General features: G+C 32.8%; 1 protein-coding gene across 1 annotated transcript in view; it reads right to left on the bottom strand.

The window, feature by feature from the left end:
- Positions 1-14,543, bottom strand: part of LOC145260730 (UDP-glucose 6-dehydrogenase-like) — a 235,275-nt gene that overhangs the window by 137,369 nt on the left and 83,363 nt on the right. The window contains exon 2 of the mRNA XM_080119102.1: positions 8,991-9,159. Coding sequence (XP_079975228.1) covers positions 8,991-9,159 — 169 coding nt within the window. The remainder of the gene's footprint in view (positions 1-8,990; positions 9,160-14,543) is intronic.

Here is a 14,543-nt window from a genome sequence, read left to right as displayed (position 1 = left end):
TCAAGATCCGCAGCCTAAGCAACAGATTGTAAACGGCTCCCCAAATCCAACAACAGTACAATCTTGTTAAAAAGTGCTCTCTTTCTACTGTCAAGAACGAATTAAAGGAATATAATTTGCGAGGATATGTTGCAAGACGCAAGGCAATGATTTCTGTAAAGAACAGAAAGCGCTGTCTGGACTTCGTCAGATGCAATGAAGATCATGATTCTTCATATTGGTCAAAAGTGCTTTTTAGCGACCAAAGCAAGTTCAATAGGTTAGGCAGTGATGGTAGAAAGTATGTCCGTCAGAGAAAATACAAAGAATTTAATCCTAGGTGCTCAGTTTCAATGCTGCAAGGTGGTGGAGGTTCAGTTTTGGTGTGTGGCCCAGGGCCTATAGTTCGCTTGCAAGATCGAATTAATTCGACCAAGTACATAAACATGTTGACTGAGCATTTTCTACCCTACTTTGGTCGGAATTTGGATGATAATCCCATCTTCATGCAGGAAATTGCTCCCATTCACACAGCTGGCAATGTCAAAAGGTTCCTAGAAGAGCATGATATTCGGTGTTCGGATTGGCCTCCACAATCTCCAGACCTCAATCCTATCAAAAACATATGGCATTACATCAATCAACAGCTACGCAATGATAAAATTTGAAATTTGGAAGAACTTTGGACAAAAATTAAAGAAAAGTGGGATACTCTTTCCCCAGAGTATTGCTGCAGTCTAATTCAAGGAATTCCCAAAAGATTGATGGCTGTCAAATTCCAGAAGGGCTATGCTACTAAATATTGACTAGTTCATTGTGTTCATGTTATATTTGTGTTGCGTTAATGTCCTAAAGTTACATTTAAATAACAATTTTCCATTGTGCAGACTTACTTTCTGCCTCCTCAATTTCAAGTTATTTTTTTTAAATTGACATGAACACTAGAATATTTCAATTAAAAGTCAAATATAAACAGGTAAAATTATAGAAGAATAAAAAGCCAATCAAATGAGGTATAGGTTGTTTAAACAATTACATTAAATTTAGCTTAAATTTGCATTTTTTTAAATAAATACAAGTGCAGACTTTCTTTTTGTCGCTTGTGTACATATTATACATAAAATATTAACTCAAAGGGTCATTCTTTGCTCCAATATATATAAAACTATACTTTTATGTATCCAATTTTAATGCGTCTTTCCAACTTGATAAATATGGAGATATGTTTGTACTATATAATAACCTTTCAGCAAGCTTCTACATTTTTTTTTTTTTTTTTTTTTTTTTTTAAAATCAAAATTATCCATTGGGCCAACCATACATCAATTTTCCTCTTCTATTATCTGGGTCATTTATTTCCCTTTGAGTATCTACATTTTCACTCTTTTTTTTTAAATTTTGCAATATCAATATACTACTCAAATTCTGTTAAATATTTCATCTGATAATGCCCAAAAGTGTCCTATTATTTTTGTTTTCCCCTTATTTATTAATTCACCGAATTATACCTTTAAAATGGTCTACGCTTTCGATGCTCTTAACTTGTTTCAAAACGATATTACTCTATTAACAGGAAAGAAATCAATTAATAGATTTATTTTTCATGTCTTTGCAATAACCTTTCAGATTGAAAAATATTTAAAAACTGTTCACCATATTTAGAACTGACATTATTTTGAAGGTTTCAATTTGATCTGCTGTCATACTTTTCTTTACCGTTACTCTTAATTGTTCCGGCCTTTCCCTGTGATGAATCTTTTACTCTTTATTAATACTTTCATTCATCTTTGCAAACTTCCAATTTCAACCTGTACACATAAAGTCACAATGATGATACTAACTTCGTGATGAAGTCCTACTCATACAATATAAAATTAAAAAAAAATTTTTTTTTTAAATATGCCGTCTCCTTTTCCACTGCTCATTCTGGCCGGTCTCATTTACAGTTTTTAAATTTAGACTGTGTTTCTACATGTTAATTTGTTCTATGAAAATTCAAAATGCTGAATATGAGTCTATCTTATGGCAAATGGTGCTAGACACGCAAAATATTTGATATGCTTCAAAGTTGGTAAGTCTCCATTGTCACAGCATTCCAATTTCCATGATTAAAGGTCAATGTTTGGAATCCAGATCTGAGTAAAATACATTATATAAGGTTTTCTTAGAACTAATATATATATATATATATATATTAAAATAAATAAAATGCTAAATTCGGTTCACTTGAAAGTATATTTATAAAGGAGAAGAGGGAAAGGGAAGAGGAGATGAAAGAGGGGGTTAAATAGCAGAATCTATTATGATATCACAAAAAAACTTATAAATATTTAAAAATATCTAAATATTTCAAATTGTTCCCCCCCCCTAAAAAAAAGTAGAGACGTAGAGACAAAAAAAGACAAGAGAGAGAGAGAGAGAGTAAAAGGACAAAAGCTAAAACGATGGGACGAGAGAGAGAGGGAGTAATGGAACAAGAGAGAGAGAATAAAGAGTATAGCGGCAACAATCACAAGAGAGTTTTATAAATATTTAATAAGTTTAACAATTATTGGCCCAACACGTCATGGATTGTTTAGTTAATTAAGTCTAAATGAATGTATATGTGTTACAGGAAAAAAGGCTGTCCCCTTTTCTTGTAGGAAGAACTTTAGATAAGTGGAAAATGAGATTAGGATAAGCTAAGACTCGAACCTGGTAAGCAAGGATGGAATACTGTTGCCATATCTGGGCAGGAGCTGCTAAAAACAGCCTATCCTGCCTTAACAGAGTACAAAATAGACTTCGTGGCTTAGTGGGAGATGCCCTTTTCTCTACCTTGCAACCTCTCTCCCACAGAAGAGACGTTGCGAGCCTATCCTTGTTTTATCGTTATTTCCATGGCAGGTGCTCGTCTGAACTCCAATCTCTGGTCCCCCCCTCGCCAATCTTTCACGAAAAACATCCGTCTAGCTGAATCCACTGTGAAAAATTTCCCCCACTCTATATTTGTGCCTAAATCAAAATGCGGATTCCATGAACAAAGCTTCTTTCTTAGAACTGCACACCTGTGGAACTCTGTTCCATCTGCCTGCTTCCCACCGGACTACAACTTGGATGTCTTCAAGTCCAATGTTAACAAATTCCTAATGAACCGTCCCCTTAAGTAAACACTTCATCAAATCTCCACACTAACGTAATGTACTTGCAATAACCCTTATCCCTGAGTGGCTTCCGGGCCTTGATAAGTGGTGATCACTGTGTAAAAAAAAAAAAAAAAAAAAAAAGCAAGGTTCAGAGATAGATTCAGAAAATGGAATGTTAGAATTTCACGATTGTTAAATTTCATATAAAATAGTTTAGATATTGTTTGTTTTGTAAAAAGTTAATTGTTCATTCTTTTATGGAAACTGAATAAAAGGTCAGCTAAAAAAATAATGAACAATACAATTTAAAAGTATATTGAAAAATAGGTTAGTGAGAATTCTTTGTCTGCAGAAGTGTGTTTTGGAAACGTATATTTAAGCCATGTGAGTCAATCACGTTTAGAGCCATACATATGACGTCATAGCAGAAAGGGAATTTCTCAATATAGGAGCTAGTTTTAGTCAGATCAGAGACAGGAAGGCAGTCGGGCCGACAGGTTCGAGCAGTCAGCAGGGTCGGTCGGAAAGAGCTGACATGGTCAGAGGAGGGTCCCCTCAGAGACGAAGGGGTAGAAGTTTAACTATGTAGAACCAATGTGAATTCCTGACGTAATCATCATTTTGACCGGTCAAATGAAATAATCACCATCGATATTTGTAACTGTTTGTTTTCGTCTTGTCATTCAACAATTAAAGGTAATGTGTTAATCATCTTAATGAACTTTGTATAACCCCATCTGAAGTAATGTCTCTCTCCATCCTAAGTAATGACTGTCCCCCTCCTGTGTTAAAAGAACTGATCACCTTCTCTCCTCGCTATATGTGTTAAGAAACATTCCAGAACTGTATAAATGTTATCTACTTCTCCCCTTCACCATCGTATATATGTACCCATAGTCTTAAACATGACCCTATCCCTATGCAACATATACATCGATTTAGTGCCGTACTTAATAGGTATCTGGACTTTTGAAAGAAAAACCGTCCATTGAATACAACAAATTATGTATCTTTGTTGTATAATCACATATTCAAATTACCAGCTTTATAACTTTGTTACAGATACACTGGGTATGGGTAGAACTGGTTGAGTAAATGAACTGTGACACACACACCATGGTTGTTGTAAAATGTTCATAATATTAATTTGTGTTATTAAAATGGAATACTTTTAAAACAAATAAAATAATTTTGTCAGAAGTGTAAAAGCAAAAGAAAAGATTTTTAGTCATTTTTGTTTTCAAAAGATCATATACTACTTTTATCAAGCCTTGTTGAACCTATTGTTTAAAAAGGTCAGATTATCTTTAGAAGACACCTGTTATTAGGAGTCATTCAGTGCAGTTTTTCAAAGCTTTGAATTTTAACTTTGAACTAATTCATAGAAGGGCTGAATGAAAGGCAGCTAACGTTTTTATTAAAATGTCCAATCAAGAAAAAAAAGATTTTTTCCTTCACCGTATGTGAATAGTACAAGAAAATTTGTAAGCCAATCAAGGAATTTTCTTCTCCACTCTCCCATGAATATGCAATTCGACTACTGGACAGACATTTCTATTGAAAAACCTGTTCATTTAAAGACAGACCTCAGAGAAAGAGTAAATCTGGACGGTATAGAGAGGTGTGTGCATAACAGGAAACTTTGTTGGTGTAGTCACATTAAAAGAATGAATGAGAGTTCTTGGGCAAGTAAATGTAGAACAGTTGAAGTTGTCAGGAGAAAGTTAAGCTAAACATGGCAGGAAGTGCTAAGAATAGATATGAGTAAAATTAAGATAACTAAAAACCTGGCCAGAGATGGATCAGTTTGGAAGTCAATTTCTAAAAGTCGTCCAACACATGCCAGCATGTAAAAATGAACTTTAAAACAAATATAATGACAATCTATAAAAGCAGGCCTCAAAACATGTTAATAATATTGGACTTTTGAATGTGTAAAAATAATTTTAAGAACGGTATTTTCCGTGTATGATTAAAATTAATCAGAGTGGAAAATTCCATTCAAGAGTTAGAGGTTAGAAATACTTGTCACAACATGATGTAATGGACATTATTTTCCTTTAAAAGTAGTGATTCTTTTAGCCGTTTTCTAAGCTTCACTCACGAAACACCACACCTGCTCCTAAATTAACGATGATAAAATATTTGCTGTTATCCTCATCTTCATAGTTGTTGTGTCACGATTTTTCGACCAACTATTCCTCTAGCCTTCGTTAGGTGGTTAACCGCGATGGAATAGGAATGCAATGTTAAACAACAACTATAAAGATGAGGATAACAGTCTGCAAATAAATAAATAAATAAATATACAAATTACTCATCTCAAAGGATTCCAATAAAAAAATTTTTTTTTAAATGATAAACCACTTTATGACTTATCCAATGGCTGAGAGGTCACTGCATCACGAAAAGGCATATGAAGCATTATTTTAAAATACAGTAGAACCCCGGGATGTTTTTTTTTTCAAGTTACGATGTGGAATACAAAGTTTTTTTCCATCCTGTGGTTACAGTATTTGCTCTGCCTTATGGTGTTATCTAGGTTATTTGATTATATAAATGTGTATTATATACTGTACTGTATTTTGTTACTAATTTTTAATATGTACTGTGTAAAATTTTGTTTAGCTCCCACCATACAGCGATTTCACCAACCCCAGAATGGATTAATGCCGTATCCCAGGGTTCTACTGTCTATATTTTTACTGCAGCAAAATGATCCAAAACTTTTACTAATGACTAACTAGTGTTAATGGTAACAAAATATACAAACGCATGAACCAATTTAAAAAAAAGTTACAAAATTCACACAAAAGAATATTTTTTATCAAAGATAATTATTTAATCTATCCAAGTTTGTTTTTAATATAATGGTTTTACAAGACATGCAGTAGTGAATCCCCATTTAGGGGCTGTGGAGAATATGAGGTTACCTCCTTAGTTACCATTGCTCCCGGGGCCACTTTGGCCAAGAGTGGTAATACCTGTTAGGGCATCTGGTGTTACCAAATCAAGCTGTCTGAAGATACTGGCTTCCTGATCATAAATGTACTAAACATTACAGGCGACTGGAAACCATCTGTGAATTTAATATTCCCTTGACACTTTCTCCTATAGAGGAAGCCGGTTCAACCCACACAGCATGAATGCCATACAATACAATTTTCCACATATGAGGTGCCTTCAATAAGTTTCCAGATTTTTTCGCATGGTCACTTATTCACAGTAAACATATGAAGTAATCTGCTTTTTGAAGTAATCTCCTTTGGCTGCAATGCACTTGTACCATTCCAACAACTTCTAGAAGGTCTCCTGGAAGTCTTGTGTGAGTGTATCAATAACCCTCGTTATTGCCTCTTTCATCTTCTCAGGTTAATTATCTCATAACGACAGCCTCTAAGGTTTTTCTTGAGCTTAGGGAATAACCAAAAGACAAAGGAAGCAAGGTCTGGACTATAGGGAGAGTGAGGAATTGTCTTGATGCTCATCTTGGTGAAATAGTCTGGACAAGGATGGAGTTGAGCAAATCTTTCGCATCTTCAGTTTCTCACGAATAATTGTGTGTACAATTTGCACTTATTGTCTCCACGACGCTCTTTATCCATATTATGGCATAATCATGTTGACACACCAGTTCCCACTGGATCACCGAAGTTAAGCAACATTGAACCTGGTCAGTACTAAATGGGTGACCATTTGGGACTTTCAGGTGCTTTATGTACTCTCCGCTTATCTCAGCATTGTTTCCAGTCATCCTGGTCTTCTCCTTGCCACTGGACTCAAACAATGCAGATTCAGGAGAGGTGTGGTTGGGATTGCACAACCCTTGCTTCACAATTACATGCGCTACTGTCCCTAAGAGGTAACTTTTGTCTTTCAAGACTGAACGGAAGCATGGATTATCCATAAAACTCCTTATTTGATCAATCAACTATGGTGTTCTGACTTCCTTACTCGTCCCACACCTCATTATCCCTTGCAGCCTTGTAGACTTTCTGCCTTCCTTGAATTCCTTATGCCACTCAAAAATTGATGCTCGATTCATGCAAGATGGTCCAAAAGTTTGAAGTTTTCCATATGTTTCTGTGGCATTTTTCCAAGTTTAAAACAGAATTTTATTGCATATCGTTCTAAAGTGTCCTCACGTCCAGATTGCATTTTTGAAATTGAAAATTCACCAGCTGTGACAATAAGGATTTAGTAGGGCATATTCCAATTCCTGCTGTAGTTGCTCATTTAAACCCGACATAAAAATTGGTCAGTCATCTCATAAGATGTATAGCAATAACATACTGAATTTTCAAGCGTCTTCAACAATTTTAAATGCCTGTACAAAAAAAAAAAAAAAATTCTAGAAATTTATTGAAAGCGCGTTGTATAATCTCTAATTTCCTTATCATATCGTATGTATCTGAAGATTCTATTGTTGGTATTAGTTTCCAATATTTTTTCTAGGAAGACATTGAGGGACCAGTTTCTGATAAAAAAAAAAAAAAAAATAAAAAAAAAAAAAAATTGAAGAAATGCTCCAGGTTTTGAATACTGATCTAAAACCACAAGACAGGAAGTTCCAGAACAGATGGTTTCAGCAACATCCTGGAGGCATGTAGAGTTTTATTCTTTTAGACCCTTTACTTAAAGTATTGGCAGAAAAAAGAAAGGGTTTCATATATGCATCAGCATAAAATATATACATTAACAAAAGTCACAACATAAGTTTAAAAAAAAAGAAAAAAAAGAAAAAAGAAAAAGAAAAAAGAAAGAAAAAAGAAAAAAGAAAGAAAAAAGAAAGAAAAAAGGAAAAAACAATCTTACTGAACATGTGTTATTCTTTCACAAGCTTACATTCCAACCAAATTCCTAATCTTAAAAATTACTAAAAAATGTTATTTCTTTACAATATATAATTTATTGAATCAATGCTTAAATTTGCTTTAAAATTGGTTAATTTTATGATTTTTGGTTTGTTGCAGTTAAAAAAAATATCTAAATTAAGAGAGAATGAGTTCCTAGTGTTGGCACAGCTTACAGTTGTATATAATTAAAATTTTAAGTGGTCCTTAATTTTCACCAGAAGAAAAAAAAATGCTTTTAGTGATGTTGCAGTCCCTTACTCCATTTTTCTACTAAAAAATGCAGGTCACATTCTTTAGTGGTTTATTGTTAAAAAAAAAACAATAATAATAATAAAATAAAATAAAAATAAAAAATTTTGGTTCAATTTTACAGTAGGGATATGGTCAAAATATACAGTCATTGTGTGGTAAAGAAACAATTAACAATATTACTTGATTTTTTTGCATTTAAACCATAAATGTAAGCCAGGAATTATCTAAGGCTTAAATTACTTCAGAATGTTGAAAGCTATGAAATAAACATTTCTATATTTAAATTATCAGACAGTGTGATAGTGTGTATGTGCTTGTCATAACTGATGAATACACACTAAATTATTTTTTACTATTCATTGGAATTACAAATACAATAAGGGAACACTAAAATCGATTTTAAAAATCCTATTTTTTTAAAGAGTCGTTAACATAACTACATTCTTAATTGCTTTTCCACAAGCACCTCCACCCCACCTCCACCCAGGCATTGCTAAATAAATACAGCTAGTTAGAGATTATTAAAAAAAAAAAAAAAGTCTGGTACATGGATGTGTTTGTTGCTTTGAAAATTAAATGTGATTTTGAAGTCTTTAATCTGTCAATTAGAAAGTAATTTCTGGCTAAAAGTTTTATGGTCAAAAGTCAACTATCATTGTCCTATATATATATATATATATATATATATATATATACACACATACATTTTTTTTTTTTCTAAAGAGAAAAGAAAACAGTATTTTTCAAATGCAATCCTATTAATTTTAATTGTTCTTACCTCAAATATTGGCAACTGGTCAGAATTCCATTGAGCTATTCTCTGTTCACTTTTGTCAACCACAGTGACAGTAACATCCGGACATTTCATTGCAATTACACTGCATGTTGGCCCACCAACGTAGCCAGCCCCAATGCAACAAATCTTTCTCAACTTCATTTTCCAAAGACTAAAAAAAAAAAAAAAAAAAAATTATAAAACAAGAAAAATTTAGAGGATATCATTATTATACAAACAGATATTCTTAAAATGCATTCAATCTGTATGTTTAGCAAAATCAGACTGTTGGCCAAGAGTAAAGTGAAGTATCTGTTCTGATACTACACTTCATATTTTTTTTTATTCGGGGAATGAGAAAAATTTTTATTCCAATCCAGAGCTAGATTTTCCCCTGCATTAAAATTTACCTTGTGTTTGACTGCGCTCATTGGGAGCAAGTAAATAGCAACTTATAAAGGTGATTGCACACATCTAAAAATTTAAATGAAACATAACAAGTCCAATATTTATATATTAAATAATGCAGAATTGTGAATAAAATGTGCTAAACTAGATATTTGTATGTTTATTGGTTAGGGTGCTACGAGGGTTTAAGTCAGTCATGTTCTATTTGAATGATTGCCGGCCAACTTTAAATATGGCCACCGTTCTCACAACATTTGTGCTTGTGAAAAAAGTATTTTGTTCAAGAGTCTATTGGTATTCATGTAGCACCATTTTTTCTTTCCCCCCCCCCTCCCCAGAAGGTCACAGAATCAAAAATCTAGTGGGATTGTGACCTTTGGCCCCCCCCCCCCGCAGCCTAAAAATAGCAGTATGCTTAAAATGTCAAGAAACCACCAACAACCTCCAAAGGTATAAATCAAAGTGATAAATGGTTTTTGTTTTGTTTGTTTTATAGAAAATAAACACTGTTGGAGATCATTGAAATGTAACATTTAACACGAGGATTGATAATGTGTATTATTTTAATTTTTCAGACTACTGTTCTTAGGTGTTGATCTCAACGCTTTGGCCAATGTAACTCGTAACTTCCTTCAGGTTTATTGGCTTAACGGATAAAGTACTAAGTAAAATTTAGTTCTAAGTAAGGTTAAAGGTTCAATTAGAATACAATTGAGAATTACTTAAGACTTCTACCTAGTCATGGCTGACTGAACAAGAATATGCTATCTCCATGGATTAAAAATACAGTGTTCCATTTGAAATTCTGTGCAGATTCTCAAGTTTGACAAGATAATCCTGAAGAAGGTTGGGGATTACATCGGCCAAAACGTTATGAAAATTACACTTAAAATGAGAACAGGAGTTCAAATAATCCAAACAACAACCTGTAAACAACTGTTGTATTGTCTGTCTCTCAGTAACGATTTGTTTGTTGCATTTCTACGAAGATGCATGCTGCTAATAAATATATACACTCTAGCTTGTTCCAACCATTTGACAATCAAATACAGAGACGGTTTCATTGCAAAACTTTTTTTTTTTTATTATTTAATTATTATTTTCACTGCAGTGTTTGTCGGACGTATTGAGCAAGGGTGAAAGGTGAGATAGGAGTTCACAAGCTAATGACATAATGACCATGCATCTCTTTCTGTTTCCTACTTTTTGTGTCTTTGTTCAAACTTTTTGCTTTTATTGACAAACTCTTTCTTTGTTCCATCAGAGGTCAATATATGTGTACAAGTCTGACATTGTATTTTCTTTGTTCTGAAGTCAATATATGTGTCAAAGTCCAACATGGTATTCTTATTGTTCTCTGCTAACCTGGAATTTGTGTGTGTGCATGATCTCCAAGTTCTTTTATCCAATACAATTATTTGTATGTATAGTTTGTAAGGCAACATGAAGGTTTCTTTTTCATTGATTACTAGAGAGATGTAAGGGTAAGTACCACTCGTATTCTTGGATTTCTTCACATCTCATGACAAAGAATGTTAAGAAAAAAGCATCAAGTAACATTTTTTGAGTCTTTGGTATGAGTCAACTAAGGATCAAACCCAGGTTTCCCAGTCCATTAATTGAACACAAGTTGCTATGTTACTCATTTTTTTCATAGAAATTGCAGATCCATTGCAATACTATTAGTGTATAAAGGATCATAATAGATCGAATTAGATTTTAAGTCTGCATAGCCGATCCCATAGTCTGCAATAGTATCCATTAAGTCAATCATGTGACTTCTGCAAATGAAGTGACCACAAAAGCATCAATGACTTATAAATGAAAAATGACTATAGCAGTATTATTAGTATGTATTGTGGGGGGGGGCGTCATCCAAGCACTTTAAACAATTTATTTTTTCATAATATTTTCCAATACTGGGTGTTCAGTCTTTGGGGGTATACGACCAAGGAGTTGGCTCCAAGGATTAGTAGATTTCTGCATACCACTGAATTAGAGTTAAAAGGTTTCCAACTTATATCACTAAAAATATTTCAAGCATGTCTTTTTTTTTATTCATCTATATATTAATACGATAGTGTGTGTGTGTGTGTGTGTGCTGCTTACATCTTTTTTCTTCCAAGTGACTGTCATTTAATTATTATGACATTTCATTTCTTGTAATAAACAATTTTACCAAGAATTAATTCTTCATAAGTTTTGGTTTCAGTTATAGTTGAAGGAACTCCAGTTATATATTAGGTTGGTGCAAAAATAATGTTAGATATATATACATCAAAAAACATTTTTGCACCAACCTAACATATAGATTTTTTTTTTTTCTTCATAAGTTTTGGTTCACGCTGATGCACCCAAGTCATATGGATATATTTTCAGATGCTTCAACTTGTGTCTTTCTGTTACTTCTGCATTGTACCGCCTTCTACAATTCTATTTAACTATATATTTTTTTTATTTTTGAAATCACAACTTTATAAGAATTAATTGAAATATGAAATCTGCATGGATTAAAATATATTTAAGCATATTTTACAACCAGGTTATGCCGGGCATCTCTGCTAGCTTAGATAAATGCTTTTGTAGTTTTAACAAAAAAGATACAATAATATCAGGGCGTTTCCATTTATGCTGAACATCAACAGAATGCCAACATCAATATATTACGTATTAAAGAGTCCGTTGTGAAATTTCCACAGGTTCCACTAGTTCATTCATAAATCTGTAACTGACGTAATGAATTTGACTACATCCGGGTTCCTCCTCACATGAATAGGACTGACTGGTGTAAACCATAAATACGGATGAAATAGCAACATGGAAATGATATGATAAATGTTAAAGCTTAAGCAGATTACAAGCTACAACTACAAACAACCGTTCATTAAGATGTTTTACTAGATTGTGCGACTAGATTATTGCAGTGAAGACCATTCAGCTACTTTAAACAAATATGTCCCTTTCCAGGAAATATCAATGATAAAAAAAAAAAACAGTTTATTTAAATGTAAACAAAAATAAACTGTCAGCGACATTCACTCTAGGTGGATTGAACCAGCTTCCTCTGAAGGATGAAGTTTCATGGGAAACTCAAGTTCACAAACAGTCACCAGTTGCATATATATCCCCATCAGGAGAGATGATGTTAGGTTTTTGATCTTCTTGCAGGTGTCGATATCCTCCTACATACAGTGCCTGGTATTCCCAAATGGTCACCCATCTATCTGGTACTGACTAGACTCAACGTTACTTAACTTTAGTGATGAAACACGAACGAGTGTGCCACCATGATTATGCTGTAAACATAGAAATAAACATCAAATAGTTATTCAAAGGCATGATCATAAGTGGTTATGTAGATAAATTGATTGTAGAAATTGTTGAGGTGTTGTTGATTATGTTCACAGTGAACGCAAAGATCACAAGAGATAATAATGGAACAGTAGTCCAAATAATACAAATTATTAGAGTTCAGCTAAAACATTCAGAAACATATCAAATCGGTACGGATGGAATTTATATAAAAATGGAAATGACTCAATGCTCTTTCCATTTCATAAAAACATCACATTTTAAAATCTAACGACAACAGTTAATCGAAAAAGAAAAAAAAAAAAAAAATATATATATATATATCTTTTTCACCTTTCACCAATAACAGCCACTGCAAAGATACACCTGAAGAAGGTTGGAGGTTACATCAGCCAAAATATTGTGAGAATAACAAGCAAGATGAGAACAGTAGTCTGAACAGTTCAAATAATACAAAATCACAATAAGTTATTTAGTGGTGATTTACTGCCAACAAAGTAACCAAATATAAAAAAGTATCTGTTTACAGAAAAGCCCTCTCAGGTCTATGAAATTATATCACAGGGCAAAGTAATTGGTTTTGCAAGAAAGTCAAGCAAGAAATTCTCAACAGAAACTGAAGTTAAAAGCGATGTGTACTATACAAAAGTAAACATTTCAAGATTTTTTTCTTTTTTTTACTCTGTTAAAAAAAAAAAAAAAAAAAAAAGAAGAAGCTTTATTTAAAATGGCAAGATTACGAATATACTCAGCACAAGCGTTGAAAACAATTGTTTACAAAAAGTGTAATTTAATAGTTTTTATCTTCGACAGAAAATTCACAAAAATTTATTCTTTTAAAATTCAATAAAGAATATAAATATACACGATCTGTTTTGTTTTGTTTTTTTTGTTGGTTTGTTTTTTGTTTTATTTTTTTAGAGATTCATTGTTACAAGTGAGACTGAACTATTGTATAAATTATGAATAAAAGATTTCTCAACTTGAATAACGAGGTTATAATTACCATGCAGCAACGTTACTGTTTCACATTCTCCTGCTTGTTCATAAAGTATATCCGGTTAGAAAAACTTGGATCGATCCAACACAAAGCAATACAATGCAGATACACAAAGAACACCTACATAATTGTATCATACAAAGTGTGCACTGGTGGTGATCATTTTACATAATACTATAATTTATACTGATTTTAAAATAGTTTAAATATTAAGTAATTTAAAAGAAAATTAAAAAAAAAAAAATGAAATTTATTAAATGATTACCAGTTATGTCCAATTATGACATTTCCCCAACATTAAAAATTCTGAAACTGAAACTGGGGGAGGGGGGATCAATACTGATAAAATATTTAGTTTATTTTCTTGAATATATAAAGATTATATACGGTAATTTAAGTATGAATCAAAGTATGCTTTTAAAAAAAATCGATTTAGGAAATAGGACACCCCTGGAGTGAATGAAGTATTATGGTGATTCGAGACTAGCTAGGAATAGCTTAGACAGTCATAAAGTAAAGTGGCAAGGATGATCATAGACCCCATCCCCCACACTTTTGAATGGCCTTGTGCCTAATTTATGACCTTCGTATAATTTTTGTAAATAAATTTTTCAAAGTATGCTTAAATTACAGAACAAAATTAGTAATTTCCAACTGGTTGATAGACCAAGAGCATTTCTCATTTGTTTGTAAATGAATAAATTCTTGTTATTTAGATCCATCCGACTACTGTTTTTTTTTTTTTTTTCACAACGTTTCATAACCTCTGAACTTCTTCAGGTGTATCTTGACAAACTCGGGAACGTTTCTAGGGAAATCGGGAATTTGGATGGAAT

The sequence above is a fragment of the Euprymna scolopes genome, chromosome 3, assembly GCF_053919585.1.
Source record: "Euprymna scolopes isolate OS-2025 chromosome 3, ASM5391958v1, whole genome shotgun sequence".
NCBI lineage: Eukaryota > Metazoa > Mollusca > Cephalopoda > Sepiida > Sepiolidae > Euprymna > Euprymna scolopes.
This window is presented reverse-complemented; position numbering and strand designations above follow the sequence as displayed.